The 22,418-nt window shown below is 44.1% G+C and overlaps 1 protein-coding gene across 1 annotated transcript in view; it reads right to left on the bottom strand.

The window, feature by feature from the left end:
* The window catches only part of HMCN1 (hemicentin 1), a 184,281-nt gene that overhangs the window by 159,084 nt on the left and 2,779 nt on the right, over window positions 1-22,418 (bottom strand). Inside the window, exon 2 of the mRNA XM_031554941.1 lies at window positions 22,258-22,414. Within this exon, the coding sequence (XP_031410801.1) occupies window positions 22,258-22,414 (157 nt within the window). The remainder of the gene's footprint in view (window positions 1-22,257; window positions 22,415-22,418) is intronic.

Below are 22,418 nucleotides of genomic sequence, written 5' to 3'. Positions count from 1 at the left end.
GTGTCCAGCAGGTGGAGGGAGGTGATCCTCCCCCTCTACTCTGCCCTGGTAAGGCCTCATCTGGAGTACTGTGTCCAGTTCTGGGCTCCCAGTACAAAAAAGACAGGGATCTCTTGGAAAGAGTCCAGCGGAGGGCCACAGAGATGGTGAAGGGCCTGGAGCATCTCCCCTATGAAGAAAGGCTAAGTGAACTGGGTCTGTTCAGCCTTGAGAAAAGAAGACTGAGAGGGGACCTGATCTAGGTCTATAAGTATCTAAGGTGTGGGGGACAGAGTGGTGAGGCCAGACTGCTTTCAGCAGTATGTGGAGACAGGACAAGGGGAAATGGCTAGAAACTGCAGCATAGGAAGTGCCGCACAAATGTGCGCAAGAACTTCTTTAGGTGAGGTGACGGAGTGCTGGAACAGGCTGCCCAAGGAGGTGGTGGAGTCTCCTTCTCTGGAGACATTCAAGACCCACCTGGACACGTACTTGTGCGACCTGGTGTAGGGAACCTGCTTTGGCAGGGGGTTAGACTCAATGATCTCTGGAGGTCCCTTCCAACCCCTACGATTCTGTGATTCTGTGATTCTGTTTCTCCATAGCTGCCTGCACAGCTTGGTGGTGACAATGGAGCCATATCTACTTTCTTCCCACGGTACAAATCAGTGAACATGCCTTGTGGTACAGCCTCCGATCCCTTCCAAAGCTCACGCTAGAGGAACACAAAGGCCTGGTGGCAGAGATGAGCCTACTCAGAGGCAGCCATCCACATCCTGGCACCTGCTGAGAGCCAATCCACAGCCATGTCAGTCTTATAAGCAGCAAAATGGTCTTTGCCTAGCTCCACAGTACTGCACTGATTTCATCCTTTTTATCTGGGAAAAAAATTAAAGGAGTGGAACTTGTCCCCACAACAGTGTGAGAATGTCTGTTAAATAGCCTTGTGGTGCAGAAGTCTCCAATCCCAAACATGCTGTCAACGGTTTGGCTGCAAGCCAGACATGTTTGCTGGTCATGTCGGAAAGAACATCCACAAGTTTAGTGACATTATGTATACTCCATGGTACCTGAGCAGTCTTCTACATCAAGTTCAATTACCATTTCAGCTGACAGTCATTTAGTGTACAGAGCTGAGAACTCCAAAAGCAAGACACTACCATGTAACAACATAATTTAAAAAAATCTAGTTAAGACTAGAAGAGAACCAAACCTGGAATAGCCTACTGCATTTGTTCAGAAAGCAATTTCCATTTGCTTCTCCAGCTATGAAACACAGCAGTTCTGGGATTTCATGAGAATATGTTTGTTCTTAATGCAGGTTTGAGTGGTCACTATTGTTTTTAGGAAGCTGGGGTAGAGAAGGAAACATTTTTACAATTTTTATACAATTAAATGTTATCTGTGGATTATAAAACTCTGCTGAGTTTTATCACTTTAGCAATGCAAGCATCCTCCAAATGATTCAAAATGCAAATGGGAGGAAGAGAGGAGGAAGACATGAGAACGTTAACTTTCCTACCCTAAGCAAAATAGGTTTTTTCCACTATGCACAAGGAAGACTTCAATCAGTAAAACATAAATACTTCACATAGAAACACTGTCTTCTGTTTGCTCATCTTTTAGAATTTGTTCTAAATAATTACAGTATTTATGTTTAGACCGCTAACATCCGCTAAAGCACAGTATTAGCTTAGACTTCTCATCTGCCTTGATCCTTGCATTTTCCAATTTCATCTTCTGTCCAGCCTTGTCCAAATTCCATGACTGCGAAATGCTGAGCACCCTAATGGAAAAACACAGGACTCTGGCATGGAAGCAAAGTGATATATCACAAAATCATTACCAAGATTATCCTTAGAGAATTTTATTTTATTTTTTTTAATGGAAGCATTTTCTATGATTATCATTTGTAATAAACCACTTGGCTTGCTTAGCTAATACAGAGCACAAGGCTTTCTTCTTCTGCAAGACTTTGGATTTGCAGCATGGAAGCCTGCAAGCTCCAGAATCAATGCTTCAACCCAACTGAGGTCCTTACACAGGACAATCACAAGCTCAGTGCCTTCCAGATACAATGCAACCACTGAAAAAGCTGCACTCTGAACATTCAGGTACTGTGAGATCCCCTCTGACAACTCAAACTAGGATATTTGATATGGGAACCACTTCTGTGCCCAAGCCCAGCACAAGTGGAAGATGAGTATTGACTTCCAGTGGCTGCAGCTAGAAGCCAGGCACAGCCTGAGGGTGAATATCAGAATGTACTTTTAGCACAGGCTGGGATTTCTAGCACTCACCATTGATGAAACAAAAGGTCTCACAGGTTACTACATCAGCTTGAGTGATCAAATTTTCAAAGCAACCCAGAATAGTTTGAGTTGGAATGGACATTAAAACCTCACCAAGTCGCAACCCTCTGATGTGGGCTGGTTGCCACCCACCGGATCAGGCTGCCCAGGACCACAGCCAGCACCTCAGCAGCATCTCTGGGCAGCTTGTGCCAGTGTCTCACTGTCCTCTGAGTTCCTTCTAACATCTAATCAAAATCTCCCCTCTATTATAATAGTCTAAAGCCTTTACCCTTTGTCTTGACACTACACTCCGTGACAGAGTCCCTCCCCAGCTTTCCTGAAGGCCCCTTTAAGCATTGGAAAGCTGGCCCCAATGAGATCTCCCCAGAGTCTTCCTTTTACCAGGTTGAATAAGTTCAGCTTCCTCAGCCTGTCTTCACAGGGGAGGACTCTTCCAGCCCCCTTCTTGTGCTGGGTGCCATAGAGCTGAGCACAGCACTGCAGGTGGGGAATCACAAGAGCAGAACAGAAAGGAATGGTCACGTCCATGACCTGCTGGTCACACTACTTTTGGTGCAGTCCAGGATACAACTTACCTTCTCTCCAGCATGTCAGCCAATCCACACAGCTTTATGTCATCCACCAACTTGCTGAGGGTGCACTTGATCCCGCTGCCCATGTCACTGACAGACATGTTGAATAGTGCTTGTCCCCATCCAGGCCTCTAAGGAATACCACTCATCATCACTAGTTTCAGTATTTATTTTTACTATTTCCACAGGCTTCTTGTCTCTCAGATTCTTTTCCCAGACTGACAAAACACATCTAGGTGCAAAATGTTTATTAAAGAGCAGTGGCTGTTAGAGATGACACCATGCCCACATCCAGCCCGGAGCCTGTCACCACAGCGTCATATCAGAGCTGACAGCTGTGTCCTTGTAAGGTGCTTCAGGGCAAAGCAGAGCAGTTTTGCAAAGCACATGGAACAATTTTTTAAATCATGAGAGCTTGGTACGATTCCAGTACTACTAGGAAATAAAACTCATCCCAAAGCTTGTTGAAGCTACCCTTGACTTTCCTTGCTCCCAAGGGCCAGCTCCTGGCTCTGCCCTGGAGCTGGCTGCTTGGTGCCCTGCCACAGGGTCTTTGGCATAGTCTTGAGCACCAGTCTCATGCCTGATGTCCTTTAGAGGCTGTAAGACTGAAGAATTCAGACACCCAGTGCCTCAGTGCTATGTCTCCACCTGCCCACTACCTCTGCTCATACACTTGCCCACAAACACCTCTGCAACACTTGCCTGCAGAGCTTTGCTCATCTGGTTACGCTGTGTCAGCACAACCTAGCCAGAAAGCAAGGAAGCACAGTTCTAGGAAAGGAATCTCAACAACAGAAACTTTCAAACAGCGTAAACAGGCCAAGGCTGGAAAAAAGCACACTACTGAATGCTCTTCTGCAATTGAACATCCTCTCAATTTGTCACTCATGGCACAAGGCTTCCACCAGATAGCCCAAGAAGCCAGGGCCGATGTCAAACCCACCGTGCCATCAGTGCTAAGCAGAAAGCACACATTTCTGATGAACTGTGCTGCCTCAAGCTTCTCAGCATACCTCAGTTCTTGCATCTAAAAGATTCAGCACCACAATAGAAAATGTAAGTCTGTGTGGCACTCACAACACATCACAGAATCCCTACACATGCTACCAGGCTTAACCCTCTTGAGCACTGCCAACAAGGAAGAAAGCTGTAGGTGCTATCCCCACATCATGGCCTGCCTGCAAGACCTGCAAAACCTCCACCAGCCACCCACCAGTGTGCTCACAGTGAAGACTGTGGCTACACAGCGTTTATCTAGCATTTAGTGTCCAGACCGAACCAACATACATGTCTTTCTAGAAAGCTCTCATTCAGGTTTCTGCAGTATGAAACAGCACTCAAACAATTAAGATTGTATCTTTCAGGCTTGATCACTAGTGCTGCCAAAATTTCCCTTTACAGCCTGAGGCAAATCCTTGGGGACCTGTTCAGAAAAGCACTTAATATATGTGAAAATTGTATAAAAATCAACAGAATATATACAAAAACATTTTTACGTGTTTTGGTTAATCAGAGGCCTTGCTCATTCACACATATGGCCTCCACACTGGGCAAGAGGCAGTGCATCTCTGACCCACTCATCCTTCACCACTACAGTAAGAGCAGGATATTTTTGATGGGACTGTGTGTCATCAGATGAAAATAAATACATCGAAACAGTAGAAATCCAACTGTAAGAGATGAATAAAGTGATGTGTATTCATTTGGGGTATGATTACATGGCCTAAGACCCCCGCAGACCAGATAAACTACCTAAGCACTGAGAAAACCACCCCAATGCCCCACCTTAACCATAAATCCAATTGAACTAACAGAATAACCTCTATGTAATTCCAGATGTCTCTCACAGTTAAAATGCTGTCATGAAGTTCAGAGTACACAGCTACGAAGCAAATGTAATCTCAGGAAATATAAACAAGACCAGGAAAAAATTAATTCAGCTTGCTCTCTGAAGTCACATCTAGCATTTCCTAAGTTCTTTCAAAGCCATTATGTTGCTGATTAATAGACATGCCTCAAGGCACAACCTTTTTCTGAACTTCAGAGTTAAGAATTCCTTTGAAATGTCACCAGCGCATACAATTTTTACTCAATGATAGCACTGAAGAGCAGCCTATAATTTAAGACATCACATTTCTAATTGAAGAAATTGAATCAAGTAGGGAAAGCAGGATGAATTCTGATCCTATCCCAACTGCAATGAAACTTCAAACAGCACTAAACAAATAAACAAAAAACAGTTGAGCTAATAAAAAGCAGACCCTGCTTAAACATTCTTCTTAAACATTTCACCTACACTGTTACACTTGGAATTTGGAAAAGAGGAGCCAGCAATGACTAAGAGATTAGAAAGGCAATTTGAGAAATGTGTAATATTTATCAAGACAACCAAAGCCAGACTCCGATCTTAGTTAAATTGGTGTAAATCCAAACTAGTAGCATTTACTGTAATGGAATTACTCCAGATTTAGTCTACTTTAAGTGAGATAAAATCCTGTTCAATTAAGCAGAGTATAAAAGCCAGTTTTTACACTTTGATGTCTAGGCAATGGGACATTTTATTGCCAGTAACTAAGAATCTGCTTTAAAGCTATGCAGCTACAATACAAAAGGTGAGATGGGCTTAAGACATCACAATTATCCATAGCCAAAATTTCTGGAGTTTGAAATCATCTAAGAAGATTTGCTTTCTAACCCACAGTGGCTCAAAGGCAGAGATGGAAGTGAAATCTGAGGAGTTCTATCTCTCAGTCCCTCACATGAGAGATGCAGCCTTCTGGACTTGTATTATTCCGTGTCAAGGCTTGATGCAGCTACCACAGACTTTCCAGGGAATTCCTCGTTCCACAATAAAATTGCCTAATTCCTTAAAATGCAATACAGTCAGCATGTGTTATTGTTACCTTCAGTTACCATTTCTAGGGTGGGAAAAGGACTGAGTTTTACAGCAGAGAAGTGGCCTCCCTTTTTACATCCAAAGCACAAGCAACAATGGGAATATTTAAAACACAGATTGATACATGAAAAAGCCACATTTTTCCACTACTGGTATCCATAGATGCTGCTTAGACTTACACACAACTGTGCAACTCAATCATTACAGTTCAATTCAGCTCACCAGCGCAGGGGATACACCTTCTCTCACAGCTGCAGCTCTCCAAAACAGTCATAGAATCACCAACTTTGGAAAAGACCTCCAAGATCATCCAGTCCAACCATCCGCCTACCACCAATATTTCCGCTCTAAACCATGTCCTTTAGTACAACATCTAAACATTTATTGAGCACCTCCAGGGACCGTGACTCCACCACCTCACTGGGCAGCCCATTCAAGTGCCTGACCTCTCTTTCAGAGAATAAATCCTTCCTAATTGTCCAACCTGAAACTCTCCTGGCACAGCTTGAGGCCATTATTCTCGTCCTATTGCTAGTTATGGGGGAGAAGAGGCCCACGACCACCTCACCACAACCACATTTCAGGAGTAATAAAGAGCAATAAGGTCTCTCCCTGAGCCTCTTCTCCAGACTAAACAACTTTTATTCCCTCAGACGCTCCTCATAAGACTTATGGTTCAGATCCCTCACCAGCTTCATTGTCCTTCTCTAAAAACACTACAGAGCCTCAATGTCTTTCTTGTAGTGAGGGGCTCAATATTTGTCCTTCCAGCACAAGTCACCACTTTCTCCATTCTGCAGCTAAGCAGTTCGTGTACACTCTTTCTAACTAAGCTGGATAGCCTAAGCAGACCCTGCTAACCTGGACCACACTGGGATGAATCTGGAATTACTGAGTAGCATTCACACTGATGCTCAGAAAGGGCCAGAAGCTCAAAGAGGGTACTGTAGCAGAACACAGCAGCAGCAATTTCCACTTGTAAAGCTAACATAAGAATAACACTGCATCCTTCTATGTTCAGTCCAAAGGAAGCACCATGCACCAGACATGCTGGTAGTGACGGAGAGGTTTCTCCATCACCTCCTGAAAAACCCTAACCATGGTTTCTGCAGGACTTCTTGTGGAGCACAAGCTTGTCACCTTTAGCTGCTGTGATAATAACATAATCCATTGCATAATCCGGCCACAGATGCAAGATATTTGCTGGGCAGGCAGGCAGACTTGAGATAAAGGAGGGAGTGCTGAGAAGGGACAAAGGCTCCCAGGAAGAAAAGTCAGAGGAAATTCTGAGAAAAGGATGGGCTGGAAGCAGAATAAAGGAGATTAAAAGATGCCGGAGATTGAGCAAGTAGGAAAGAGTTACCATGTCAGCAGCATGTGTCTCAGAAGTAAGGTGCATGAATTCATCCTTGTGCTTCAATTCAGCTTATGTAAAACTGAGAAGGGGAGGATGACAAAAAATAAAATAAAAATAAAATAAAATAAAATAAAATAAAATAAAACTCTCATCTCAAATGCCCCAGGACACCAAGACATACTTTTTTTAAGCAGTGCATTGTTAAATTGGAAGTGTCCTTGCTTACATCCCATGCTCATCATGGGAGCACAAGCAGGATGCAGCCCCAAGCAGTCTTCCCGCAGTATGGCCTCAGCTCGCCCCAGCCCCACCAGGCCGAGCAGCACTCTAACTGCTCCAGCAAGAGGCAGTAGCCAGCCAGAACACTCTGGCATAAGACTTCTGCCACTGCAGTGGTGGTATGTAGGGGCTGAGTAACACAAACAGTGAAACAAAGAGCCAAAATGCAGAGAGATTTGCCTAATGGCTGGCAGAGTTCAGTGCCTGGCTGGCTGCTCCAGCCACTGCACATGTACCTGAGCCCATGTGCATGCCTAGCCATTTCATCTACTTATAGCCCAAAAAGCCAGCTCTGGCACAAGATTTGCAAAGTTGTGATCTCCTAGAAGGTTTGCTTAAAGCCTAAATCAGGACAGGGACATAAAAAAAAATCAGTCTTCCTAGCTGTTATAAGGCACTTCATTTTTTCCTTTACAACTCTCCTCCTCTTCTTCTACTCCTCAATAAATTCCAAGTGCAAAAGCATACTAGTTCAGCAAACTACACCAAGATGTCACTAACTAAACAAAACGCTCCTTTGGAAAACAGACTTGGACATACCATTGTGTAGCTTAAGAGAACTCAGGAAATAGTTCAATGATATTCAGCACCCCCAGAGACGCTTAACCTCCGCTCGTGACCAGTGTACACAGCATGAAAATTACAATGCTTCCCCCTCAGGCTATGAATGTAATTTAAACAAGATGGCAGGGATCCAGCAGTACCTATGGGCACAGATTAGAGCTGCTGTCCTGAGTGAACAGAGAAGACGTTTAGCCAGGGCCGCAGACACACAAGGCATGCCTTCATCTCCATTTAATTACACAAATCCACCCCGACTCACTGCACTTCAGCAGGGATTTTCCAGTCCAAAAACCTGAGGTCCCATTCTGCCTTCAGTTACATCCAGCTGTATGCCAATGTGATGTCTGAAGAGCACTGCTGACTGCAATTCCTTCCAGAGCTATAAAGCTGATATTAAGAATTTGGCTCTACTTTATGCCAAGCTGCAAGAAATTGTCTTCTAAAGCCATCTTTGTACCTTGTACTCCAGTGGCTGGAAAAACAGCAGAGCAAGGAAGCACCATGAGGAGCACAGAAATATCAAGATAAGGCTCGCTCCCTCTGAATTTCAGCTCTACTGCAGGCATCACAAGGGGCCAGCTCACGCAGTCACCTCCAAGAGCAGTCTAAAACCCTCCTTGCACAATGCTCACACCTCCAAACTTACTTTGGGAGACCCATTCTATTATACACCTGCTCTGAACACGTGCCTGCTTCCTCGCACCTAATATCACACCAACTTATATGTATTACTGAGAGCACACTGCCAGTGTTCTAAACTGAGCAGATGAGGCTGCTACAAGAGCTTAACAGAAATAAATTCAACACTTTCAATTAACTTTCACTGTATGTGATGTATGCAGCTTGTTGGCTTGGTGTTCGGGAACACGTCACTTTCAAATATACATATTTTACCAGTAATGCTTTGCAGACTGAAATCTGTGGTTAAGTACATTTTAGAAAAAGGGCTACAATTTGAGCCAAGCTGGAAAACAGCACACAGTGTCCCGGCCAGAGGAATGCCAGAGGAAATCCATGGAAGAGGACATGGGACAAACAAAAAGCTAGTTAGCAGCTCCTCATGAGTACACATGGCCTGTTTACATTTGTCATACACGCTAACAACACACACTGCAACCCCCATCTGTAGCTCATCCCCACAGATGCTATTGGTCACAGACTGCCAGCACTACTCCCATTTGCACAAAAAGTTGCTGAACCAGCACCCAGGGGCAGAGCTGCTTACAGCCTGGGGCAGGGTGAGTGAGGAACTCCAACAAGCCATGCTGTGATGAGCCATACTTGCATTGCTCTGCAGAGCCACCTCACCAAGATCCTGGGTCCATGCTGGAGCTGCCTCAGCACCATGTAGTGTTAGCTCAAAGCACCTTACCACGTGAGGCTCCTCAGCAAGCATGGTGGTTCTGCTTTCATAAGAGTGAAACTTACACATCGGACAGTGAAAGTGGAAAAAAAATGGGGAAAAGTAATTAAAAAAAAGGTCTCTGAGATGCTGGCAACACTTTAGTGCCCAGTCACAGCCATCTTCATGCCAAGAATCACAATGGGTAGCCCAAATCAGAACAAGCAAGGACACCACAGTGGGCCACAACCCATTCCCTACATGGGCTGGGCTCATCACAGCATATGGCATCTGCGTGGAATGTGGCAGAAAGCAGAGAGCCCCACTTGAATTCATTCCTAATGCATAGTTCCAGTCGGTGCTCCTGAAGCAGGGGAACAAGTTGCCCAGAGAGGTGGTAGATGCCCCATCCCTGAAGATATTCAAGGTCAGCCTGGGCGAGGCTCTGAGGAACCTAATCTAGCTGTAGATGATAGAATCATTAAGATTGGAAAAGGACACTAAGACAGTCTAGTCCAAAATTCAACCCACCACCACCACACCCATTAAACCATGTCATTCAGTGTCACATCCACCTTCTTCTTGAAAATTGCCAGGAACGATGAGTCCATCACTTCCCTGGACAGCCTGCTCCAATACCTCATCGTTCTTCCTGAGAAGAGTGCCAACCCCCACCTCATCTCAACCTCTCCTCAGGTTGTTGTAGAGAGCTATGAGGGCTCCCCTGAGCCTCCTCTTCTCCAGACTAAACAACCACAGCTCCTTCAGCCACTCCACAGCAAGCCTTGTTCCCAGACTCTTCAGCAGTTTTGTTGCTCTTCTCTGGACACACTTCAGGGCCTCAATTTTCTTAAAATTGAGTAAAACACAGTACTCAAGATGCAGCCTCACCAGAGCTGAGTACAGAGGTACAATCCCTTCCCTAGTCCTGTGGACAACACTATTTCTGATAAAAGCCACGATGACAATGGCCTTCTTGGCCACAAGGGCAGACTGCTGGCTCTTGTTCAGCCAGCTGTCAACTAATCTTTTCCACCACACAGCTTTCCAGCCACTCTTTCCCAAGCCTGTAGCAATGCACGCAGCTGTTGTGACCAAAGTGTAGGACTTGACGCTTGATCCTGTTGAAGCTCATCCCACTGGCCTCAGCCAACAATTCTACAGTTCTGCTGAACTTGTCAACTCCCTCTGCAGTCAGTGAGAGCACACAATGCCTGCTTACCAGATGGCTCCACACATCTTGACCTAACATGGTGCAATTCCAGAGCGTCAGGAACACCAAGGCACTGTGCCCCTCTTCTGGAAGGACAGCATGGGAAACACAGCTCAGACACGTTACCAAAGAACAGTTTGCACATGTTCTTATATAAGCAACAAGAGAAGTTAAACAACTGCCACAAGGGAATATGCATGACCAAAACCACTGATCCCACCTCCAAATAAAACATTGCAATTATCTCTACACAGAAGTGTAGAATGCAAAGCGTGGGCCTCAAGTCTGCCCAATAACAATGGCATAACACGGCCTTAAAAGAGGCAAAAAAAAATCTAATAGATTGGGTTTAAAAGCAGCACACATAGCGCAGAGACTCTAAACACTGGCTAGGTTACAAAAACTGAATTATGCTCAACAATGCAATAAAGGGGTAAAAGCTATTCACACTGGCAGTAGTAAAGAAAGCATATGTAGCAGACAGCCCAAAGCACATGTCATTAAATCCATCCTATTTCTTCTAACAAAACTGTTGGTTGTCAAGGCATGGTGAGACAACTAAGTAACACACCATCAGTCTCTTTCAACACAGATATTGTTTTGCCATTTCCAAACTGAAGTACATATGTTCCTAATATTTCTCTGATGCACGCATCTCCTTCAAAACCAATGTCCGCAGCATATGCCAGGAATCAAATCACTGACTGGAAAATACACACTAACTGGTATCTGCGGGCTTTCATCATTCCAAGGTTTCCTCCTGGCACTCTTCAGGCCACATTAAAAACCCATTATCTAAATGAAGTTAATTCTGGAAAGTTCCTTTTCCATACTCATGAATCCAGCTTACCCAGATCCTCAAGAACTGAGCTGAATCTCCTCTTGTAAGGGTTCAGAGCACACGCAGCACCAAGAACGGGTCAGAAAAGGACCACATGGCAGTGCCAGAACAGCTTCTGATGTGGAACATATTACTTTAGAATTGTTTCAAAATGGCATTTTGCTTAATTATGAACTAGGCAAGGAGGTGTAAAGTGAACAAAGGCAAAACAGACACTACAGGAAAGGATGAGAAAGGGGGGGGTTGACTAACCTCTCCTAGCAACGGCCTGGAGAAGGGAGGGGGACGAGTCAATGAGCCGAGGAATGCAGCCTTATCTCTCTCAGGCCACTCCAGGCACTCATGCTCACTTATTGGTATACACTGTGTCACTACAGCAAGGAATAAAACCTGCAAGTCACGGTAACTCAGCAATCGGTGTGGAGAATATTATAATAACTTTTTGGAACCCATTGTAATATCCCCTCCTATTCTAATTGTAATATCAGAATAATCTACGCCTAGTTTTTTAGAATCAATTGTAATATCCCCTCCTATTCTTGCATAAGTATAACTTGTCTCTATAAATCTCCTCAAACTGTCACTTTCTGGTGTGCAGGCTAGTAGTAGCTACACCCTCTGCAGCCAGCGTGTGTGCACAGCGCTATAATAAAAATAAATACCTGCTTTATAACCACTTTGTGGCTATGGAGTTTGATTTTCCACAAGTCAATCTGGCAATCCAGGCTGGAGCATTCTTTGTTGTTCTGCAGGACTGACCAGGACGGGGACCCTTTAAGCAGGCCCCAAGGATTCTCAGAGAGGCTCCCCCACCCATACCTGCCACCACAGAGCAAAGAAAGAACCCTGGATGCGAACAAGGTATACTGTAAATACAGGGGACACGGAAGTCATAAGGAGACATCCTACATGGGGGTGAAGGAGCAAGGGTGCTCCCCTGCAGGGCGGACCTGCAGACATAGGCATAGGGAGATCGCGATTGGGTGGGAGCATACCCCTCCCTCAGGAAGTGGGGACCCAATTAGGGAAGTATCTCAAGAATTCCAAGAACCTCTCAGGTAAAAACTCGCAAGGCATCCCAAGAGTGAGGCTATACTGCACTCAGGAATGTGAGCTTTGTAATACTTTGGAAAAATCATAGCTACAAAAAGTGTATAGGATCCATAGTTTAAAGTGACCGGTCAGTGAGGGGCACTTGCAGTTAGCTGCCAGGAAGAGGCCTGGTAGGACATATGTAATGAGTAAATGTCTGAACTGGTTTTAGTAAGAACTGTGTTTGTCATTGTTGTTAAGTGTTTCTGTTATAAAATTATTGCTTGTGGAATTCCATTTATAACACAGGTGCTCTCATTGCTGGGGGACATTGGTTATTGTTCTTGCCCAGGGAATTCGGTGTAGTAAGCAGACTCCATTACCCAGCAACAGAGACTTTATAAGCATCTGCTATATAGCATGAATGCTAAATATTGGATCCAAGGTATGAGAAGTGTGAATGTGAGAATCAAGTATAATTGGATGTTTGTTTCACCCTGAAAATAGTTGCAACCCCGTATTTGTTATCAGAGGCTTGACCTGTAATACTGTCCAGAAACTACAGTGGAATAGAGGAAACTGGCATTTTGGTTGGGGTTGTGGACTTGGATTTAAAGAGGACTACATATTTGATCATATTAATATACTAGCTATAAGGTGTGGACTTTGGGGAACAATAAAGAATCAATTAAACTTAATATGGGGGAGCATGGGGAAAGGAAGTTTGCAGGCAAACCTCACTTGAGATATTGCAGGAAAGCCTGGGGGCCCTGCGAGCAAGGAAACTTTAATTAAATATAGTAATCAGTGGTGGTTGGAAGGTGGTGAAAAATGGCCTTTAAATGGTACTCTTTTGCAATTAATGTTGTTTTTGTGAAACGAGACACTGGAAGCGAGAATAGCCTTCATCTGCAGAAACCTAGGAAACTTCGTATCCCAGAGGTAGCAGAGGAAGCCTTTTGAGAGGAGTTGAGAGCAGGGCTCTAGGACCCAGATCTCCTCAGGAAGAGCTGAGCAGGGGCTGGAAGATTCTGGAGGGGTTCTGTCCCCCATTGAACAAAAAAAAGTAGTTAGTGCAAAAAGAGGCAATGGATTTGGCAATAACAGCTAAGGGTGGGGAAAATTAAGCTAGGGAAGAAATTGCAGCAAAGTGTGGAATTTTTGGTAGATGCTGGAGCAACTTATTCGGTGTTAAATACTTTTCTAACTCCAGTCCTTCACAGATCTTCCTCTCTGAAGTGAAGCCACGGGCCCAAGTGAAAAGGCTTATAGGTAAACAAGTAGAGATACACAAATTTTTGTACATGCCAAATTCATCAAAGCCAAATGTTACTTAGGTAACATTTAATAGAACAACTGAAAGCTGAAATAAACTTTAGGGAAGGAAAATTGGAACTTAAGGTAAAAGACATCAGTTAATAGAGGTGCTTAGTTTAGCACTGATCACTATTAATGCTGGGATCCCAGACAAAGTAAGTGATCAAGTTTATCCTGGAGTGTGGGCAGTAGAAACCCCAGGTAGGGCTAAGAATACAGCACCAATAGCAATCAGAATAAAGCTGGGAGCTCAGCTGGTTCGGATTAAACAGTACCCCCTCAAATTTGAAGATAGGAAAGGAATCCAACTAATAAATGACCGTTTTCAGAAATTCAGGTTGTTAGTGGAGTTTGAGTCAAAATATGACATACCCATCCTCCCAGTAAGAAAACCAGATGGGAATACCGGACAGTACAAGATTTAAGGGCTATCAATAGAATAGTGGAGGATTTATACCCATTGGTAGCAAACCCATATATGCTGCTTACAAAATTATCAGGGGAATTAGCATGGTTTACCATTCTGGACCTAAAAGATGCTTTCTTTTGTCCACCATTGAGTCTGGAAAGTCAGCTAACGTTTGTCTTTGAATGGGAAAATCCTGATTCAGGAAGAACACTAACTTACATGGACGGGGTTCAAAAATAGTCCCCCGGGGTTCAAAAATAGTCCCACTCTTTTTGGGAACCAACTTACCAAAGTTGCGCACTGCGTACAGCCCCTGGGACAAGGAACCCTGTTACAACATGTAGATGACCTTCTGATAGCTACAAAACAAAGGAGGTATGCATAACATGGACAATTAGTTTACTAAACTTTCTTGGACTTAATGGCTATCAAGTTTCCCCACAGAAAGCCCAGGTGGCACGGCCACAAGTAACCTATTTGGGTTATGAAATCACTGCTGGATCTCGAAACCCTAGGAACAAGAAGAATTTGCCAGATTCCGGAACCTCAAACGACTAAGGAGCTCCGGATTTTCCTAGGGATGACCTACTTCTCTAAGCAATTTGACCAAGTAAGCAAAAGGTGGCCTAGCTGCCTGAGAGCAGTGTCTGCCTTAGTGCTTAATATTCAGGAAGCATGGAAATTCATATTAGGCCAGAAAATCACAGTGTTTCTATCTCACACGGTGTCCATGGCATTGGAAGCAAAAGGAGGGCACTGGCTCTCGCCACAAAGATTTCTCAAGTATCAAGCCATCCTGATAGAGCAAGATGACATAGAAATAGTGGTAACTAACATTATCAACCCAGCATCATTTCTTAGTGGAACTTCAGGAGAACTGGTAACTCATGATTGCTTGGAGACTATTGAGGCAGTGTACTCTAGTTGACCAGATTTGAAGGAAGAGCCATTGGAGGATGCGGAGGACTCTTGGTATACAGATGGTGGTGGCAGTTACATACAGCAAGGAACATGCAAGGCCGGGTACACTGTGACTACTACAGATAGGTGATAGAATCCAGAGCCCTTGCACCCAACATGTCGGCACAAAAGGCAGAGATTATTGCATTAACCAGAGCATTAGAGCTAGCCAAAGGGAAGAGGATAAACATATGGATGGATTCAAAATGCGCCTTTGGTGTTGTATATGCCCATAGAGCAATATGGAAGGAGAGAGGACTATTATCTGCTCAAGGAAAGAAAATTAAACATGCTCAAGAAATTTTGAGATTTCTAGAAGCAGTACAACTATTTGAGAAGATGGTTATCATGTATTGCAAAACCTACAAGAAGGGAGAAACAACCGAAGAAGTGGGCAACACATTAGTTGACCGAGAAGCAAAAAGAGCGGCGGAAACGAAGGACATAGAAGTGCAGGCTTTGGTTCCAGATGGTAAAATTCAAATAGAAGGTAAACCAAGATATTCAAGAGAAGATTAAAAATTGATAGAGGACTTAGGAGGGCAAGTGAGAAAAGGAGGGTGGATTACGGTACAGAATAAAATAATAGTTCCCACCTCCCTATATGGGCCATAATCATAGCTGAGCACAGGAAAACTTACTGGGAAACCGAGACCCTGTATAAATACCTGAGCCAAGGGATTGTGGCTTGAAATTTATACATCACCATTGAACAGGTAACACAGCAACGTGAGATTTGTTTACAGAATAATCCTAGAACAGGCCCCAAGGTCCTGTTGGGACAAATAGGGAAGGGAAATTTTCCCAGACAGCAATGGCAGATTGATTTTTTGGAACTCCCAAGAAAAGGGGGATACCAATATATGTTAGTATTAACTGATATCTTTTCAGGGTGGCCGGAGGTATTCCTTTGCAGAATTAACAAAGCATAGGAGGTAACAAAAACGTTGATACAAGAAATCACCCCAAGATTGGAGTTCCTGTCGTAATCTCCTCAGTCCGAGGTCCTCATTTTGTTGCTAGAGTAGTACAATGGATAAGTAACCTGTTGGGGATACCTTGGCAGTTACACACTCTTTATAGGCCACAGTCTAGCGGCCAGGTAGAAAAGATGAATCATCTAATCAAGTTACAAATAGTTAAGCTAGGACAAGAGGCAAGTATACCATAGCCCCAAGCCTTACCCTTATCTCTTCTAAGAATTAGAACGAAACCCAGAGTAAAAGAAGGGCTAAGCCCATTTGAAATTCTGTACGGAAGACCTTATTCTCTACAAAAGAGGATTTCAGACCAAGTAGGAGAGGAGATGTTAACACAGTATGTCATTAGCCTCCAGAGACAGTTTAGGGAGATCAAAAAGAGGGTCCTGAGAACTAGAGCCAGGGGCCTAGATGGACTTATATACAATATTGTACCAGGAGATACCTCTCAGATTCAGTACTGGAGCCCAAGTAGGAAGGACCATTCCTGGTTTTACTGACATCCCACACCGCAGTGAAGATAAAAGAGCAAACGTTGTGGATCCATTATACACGAGTTAAGAAGACATCTCAAACCTAGAGGACTATTAAGAAGACCAGACCACTGAAGCTAAGGATTAAGAGACAATACGTTTAGAATATTTTTTATAGGTTGGATGTATTATATAAGACTTGCTTTAGCCTGGCATGAAAATACCTGTTTAAAGATCACTAAAGGAGTAGTGGCTAGCCTAAACATCACTGATTGTTGGATATGTACAGCCTTACCAAGAGATAATCCCCCAGTGTGGGATTCCCTCCACCAATCGGACACTATTGGGTGGAGCAGGAAGTAGGCATAGGTGTGCAAAGAAAATCACAACAATAAGAAAAAGGACCTAAATTCAGTATAGCAAGTATAGACAGGTCTCAATGTAAGACTGCTCCTAAGAACTAGAAAGGACATTGTGAAGGAGGATACTTAGCACTTGAATAGAACAGCTCCTCCTGCAGGGATACTGAGAACCTCTTGGAAAAGGGTAAAAAGGGAAATAACCCCCTTATAGACAGACACTTTAGGTTCCATAGTTTTATTAGATGGTTTATTCCTAGTCTAGGAGTAAGTGAATTAGAAAAGGCAATTATCAACATATCAGCTACATTAGAGAATATCAAGAACTCAACTATGGATGCTATACTTGGATTGCAGAAAGAAGTATCCTCTCTAGTTAAGTAGTATTGCAGAATAGAATGGCTCCTGACCTCCTTACCACCAAAGAAGGAGGGATGTGCACTATAATCAATCAAAGCTGCTCTGCGTATGTTGACAAAACTCAAAGAATAGAAACAGATACGCATAAACTACGGGAACTAATAAAGGTGATCCACCAAGTTACTTTGGATAATACTTCATTTGGATTTATAGAACTGTGGAACAAATTAACCAGTTGGTTACTGAACTTTGCCTGGCTAAAGCACTCTTCACAGCTTGTGTATTAAATGTGTATTAATGTGTGCTGTAATAAAAATATATACCTGCTTTATAACTACTTTGTGGTTATGGAATTTGATTTTCCGCAAGTCACTTCAAGGCTGCTACCAGCAGGTACAGCAGGATGAGGAACATCACAAGCATGTAACAAAGCCAGTCCAGTGCAAACCTACCCTTCAGCAGCCAGCTGGATCCAGCCCCACTGTCTCTGCCCCTCCAACTGCAGATGACACTGCTCCTGCTGCAACAAGCACATGACTCCATGCCCCATCATGCGAGACAGGGTGTTCAGAAGCCATCAGGACATGTCCTGTGCCTGCTTCAAACTGAGCTTGTGCTGTCAGGTGATGAAGAACCACAAGGAGATGGACTGGGGATCACAGCCTCTCAGGTCACTTTTTTGGTCCTTCTCTTCTGAGAACTCCAGTTCCTCTCTTCAGTGAAGGCTCCCTATGCCTCCAAGGCCTGTGTCATCGTTCATCTGCTCATATCACTGAGGATTCACCTTACAGTGAACATTATGGTCTCAGTTACAGTGACACAGGTGTATAATAATGCTTACACCTCCTTATTCATTTAGTTTCTATGCATTCTCAGAAAATAACTGTTGTCTCTAGATGAGAAAGACAGGCTGTATCCAGCTTGAGCAGTGATGCAGACACTTTTACTCATAGTTTAAAAGCATGGAAGATCTACATCAAATCTCTTCTTCTTAAAAGTTATTAGAAATTTGATTTATAAGCAAATAAACCAATTCAGCAGCTGTTCATATCAGAAATTTCTGTTTGGGTTCCATACCATGCAGCTTATACCAACACCCACAGTGTTGCCTGCTGTGCAAAAATCACTGGCATCAGCAAAATTAATCCAGCTTCTGTATATGACATAGTATGGAAGCACCAACTGCTGTCACTTTGAGATGAAACCAGAGAAAGCAGAGGGAGCAGAAGAGAACATGTCCAAAGGCTGTACATCAGCTCTCACTGATGCTCTCTGCCTTGCTTGCAGCAACCCATTGCTGCTCCTCCAGCTGGGCATCCACCACTGCCCACTTCAGTAGCACTCCCCCATATGCCACAGGCTGCAGCAGCTGCTCCTTCCAGGTGCCCCACTTCACAGTCTCAACTGCTTTCCAGCCTGTTTCAGTTCCGCACAGTATTTACTTCGAGATCAACCAGTAAATAGTTAGAAATAACGGGGCAGCAGCTATCAACAGGGACAGGGACAGATCTTGCTGTGCAGAGCTTCATTCTGTCGTTCTATGTATTTAAAGTCTGTACAATGACATGTTACATTGTTGCACACCATGAATGTTGAATAATTGTTGAAAAATTGTTGAATAATAATGGCACTTTATAGCTATGTCTTTCTGAGAAAGAGCACAACATAGGACATATTGCTTCTAGAGAAAGTATGTTCTATGTAAATTCCAGAAACTACAGAGAACAGGCGCACACTTCCAAACAGCAGCCCTCTATGTCAGGAATAATTTTTGGAACAAAGTAACACTGGGATGTGTTACTAATGAGCTACAGAATTTTTCACTTGTCCTCACCACCTGGAGCTGGAAACAGCAAAACAAAACAGAACAAGTCACTTCTAAACAAGTTCAACATGCAGCTATTTCAGATGCAACATGAAAAATAATTCATAATGCAAAGCAGAAGATAATGAAATCTCTATTGCATCTTCCAGCAAAAACAGGGATAAAATTTATTGCCCTTGCAAAAAAGAATTCAAGATTTGGGAGGAAAAGCTACCACTGTGCGTACTTGTAAGGCTGAACACAGAATTGAGACCAAACAATTATTTCAAGTGATGTTCTAGTAAGTTTTTGGGTGATGTCACCACATTTCAGTATACTCAGATTTGGGAGCTTCTGGCACAGACAATACTGTCTTCTGTGTCATTTACATATAAATCATATGACCACACTTTTAGCAATAAGTTCTTCCAAAGGACGAAGAAAATCTCCACTGCTAACTGATTTTAGCAATACCACAATGATTCTACCACTGACAACAGTAAGGTCTCAAAGCAGACGTGCTCACTACAGTTATCACAGGATCTCAGAGATGGAAAAAATACTGGTAGGTGTTTTAGATATTATCCTCAATGACTCAGAGTTGTTCCTGACTGTATGATATTGAAAATTGTCAATCTGCTGATAAGAGCAACCATGGAAGCAGTAACAATAACAAAGAGATGGAATTAGAGCTTTAGGGGAAAAATATTACCCACTGAAACTGTCAGTGGTAAAATAAGCAGTAACAGTAACTCTTAAACAATTAGTTGAACTCAGTGATTCTAGCAGATCCCTTCCAAGTCAGGGTATTCCATGATTCTATGATTTTGCCCAGTTCCAGTTATCACTGGTCTTCAGACATACCAAGACAGCACTGAACAATTGTACATTTGCACTGCATCTCCTAAATCAGGACGGAGAAAAATTCAAGACTTGGAAGCACAGGCATTATTTCTGTCATTATATATTTGAGCACGTCCAAAGTAAATCAAAAAAAAAAAGAACAACCTTGAGTTTTTCAGAACCTTCAGAACACCTCTCTAGAAGTCATGTCACCTTGAGCTGCTGTACTGGGCAGTACCACTGGAGCCATCATACCAGAGACCTGTTAGCCAGTCCACTTCTTCACTTGTGATTCTGTGAATATGAAACCCATTTAACTGTCAAAGTAGAAAGAGCTTGAGTATAGCGGAGAGAATCATTTTCTTTGCCCTGAACTTACTCTTATCAAAGAGAATAGAGGCAACATCTCTCTGTGTCCTATAAAAATTTTACCAAGCACCCAGCAAACATTCGCAAAATATTTGCCTGCAGGAACCTCATCGGCAAGCAGTTTATTCCTCCTTGCCAACCCATTAATAGTGCTAGTTCAGGTACTAGACAGCTTTCCAACAGTTTCACCTGCTGAAGAAGGCAAGGAGACCCAGCAAGTATCGCAAGGCAGAGCTGCTGCCCACAGACAAGCAGAGCCGCAGCAAGCCCACCAGGCCCTCAGCTCCCAAGGTGAGAAGGGAATAAATGCCCCAGGAACTCTCAAACCCACCTGCTGCTGCCACACCCTGCCACAAGCCCCACTCTCACAGTGCTGGGGAACCTCTGGGTCCCAATATTCAATGCTGAAATGGTGGTGATGCTGCCCACCTAGAAATGCACTAAAATGCCAGCTGGCACAGGGTCTCAGCCACACAAGTTGAGGAGAAAAAGCAGTATTACAGCTGAGCAGAGCTAGAGGTTATGGTCAGAGGAGCTTGCTCACCACCATTCACATGCATCTGTTCCAAGGCAGAAGCGTGCACATAAGAGAAAGCCTGCTCCTCTATTTCCATACTTTCTGTCTTCCTTTATCACGTACTTGGACTAACTGCAATACTTTCTGTATCAGAACTTTTAATTTTAGTTCTAATACAAAATTTCTTTGCGCCAACTTTCTTTACTTTGGGAGATAGTTTTTCATTTTTTCCCATTAAATGGAAGAAATTTCTTTTCAAAACAGCCCTTCTAACCTACTAAACTTCTGTGATTGTTTGTTGTGTTGTTGATTGAAAAACCACAACAGAAAAATTCTTGTTATCTGTTACCATTGGTTGTGCATGCTGGCACACAAAGGAGAATCAAAAATCAAAAGGCTTTTCCAAAAGGGAGCTTTCAGCATATCCCCATGTTGCTCAAGTGTGAAACCCATTGCAGATGGGCCACTGTCTTGCTCTGTGCCAAAAACAAGCATACAATTCAAGCTGCTAGGCCGGGCTTCCTACTAAGAAGGACATACAGAAACAATTTTCAGAAAGTAAGACCGAAGTTTAAATACACCCCTTTCAAACAGCTTTAAGACAAGGAGTATGTCCCTTTCTGGTAAGGCATCCAAGGTAAACCTCTCCAAGTGGAAAACAAAGATGACATCAAATGTTAAGATACATAAATGGACCTTTTTTGATACAACTTTTAAAAGACAGAAGGAGAACCTACACAAACATATGGATAACAAAACAGCAAAGTCTGCAAAGACAAGTTTTCTTCAGTCTTCCACGCAGTTAGTTCAAAATGTATCTAACAGTAGCAAACAAATATTTATCAGGCAGAAGTGCCCGCAGTGCAGGGAACGAGGGCAACGCTTCTCATCTGATGACATTCCTGCACAGAACGCTCAGGAACTTCTGTCTGGAATATCATACTCTGAGAAATACCACGGAAACTAGGACCGGAAAGGTTACTTTCAGGGGCCTTCTCATCCCCCTTTCTTTGATTCACTTTCTCAAGGAAAGAAAAAAGGGCGTTTGCCGAGCGCATCACCCGCCACCAGCCGGGGCACGCCGCTCCGCCTTCCTTCGCGGATCGCCGCGGGCGTTCGGCACGGGACGGCTCGGCGGCCCAGGCAGAAACGGGAACGGCAGCGGGTAGGACGGGGCAGCGTCACAACCAGCCCTTCACCTCCCGCCTGCTGTCGGGCCGTTTCGGTGCGAGCTGCCGCACGTGAACAAGGGCCGTGAGCATCGGGAGACAACGGCCACCGCGGTTCACGGACGTACTTCCATAGAAAGGCACTCAGGAGCCCCACCGGTGCAGACGCTCGCCACGAGGGCTCGGTACCCTCAGCCGCTCCAGCCGGCACCGGGGCTGATCGGGGAGCGTTCCGGCTCCGGCCTCGTACCTCGGAACCGCCCGCGGACCGTCCAGCCGGGCGGAGCCGGAGCCCGACCCCTACCTGGATCGTGGAAGGGCACCAGGGCGAAGTTGTAAAGCGGCCTCTTGGGTCGCTTCAGCGACGTCTCCAGAATCTTTGACGCCCCCTCGATGACTTGCACCAGGTCGTCGTACATGGAGCCGGTCACATCGAACACGAAGGCTAGCGTGGAGGCTCCCTCC

The sequence above is a fragment of the Meleagris gallopavo genome, chromosome 10 (assembly GCF_000146605.3).
Source record: "Meleagris gallopavo isolate NT-WF06-2002-E0010 breed Aviagen turkey brand Nicholas breeding stock chromosome 10, Turkey_5.1, whole genome shotgun sequence".
Taxonomy (NCBI): Eukaryota; Metazoa; Chordata; class Aves; order Galliformes; family Phasianidae; genus Meleagris; species Meleagris gallopavo.
The sequence above is the reverse complement of the archived record's forward strand: the minus strand, read 5'-3'. Positions and strand labels throughout refer to the sequence as shown.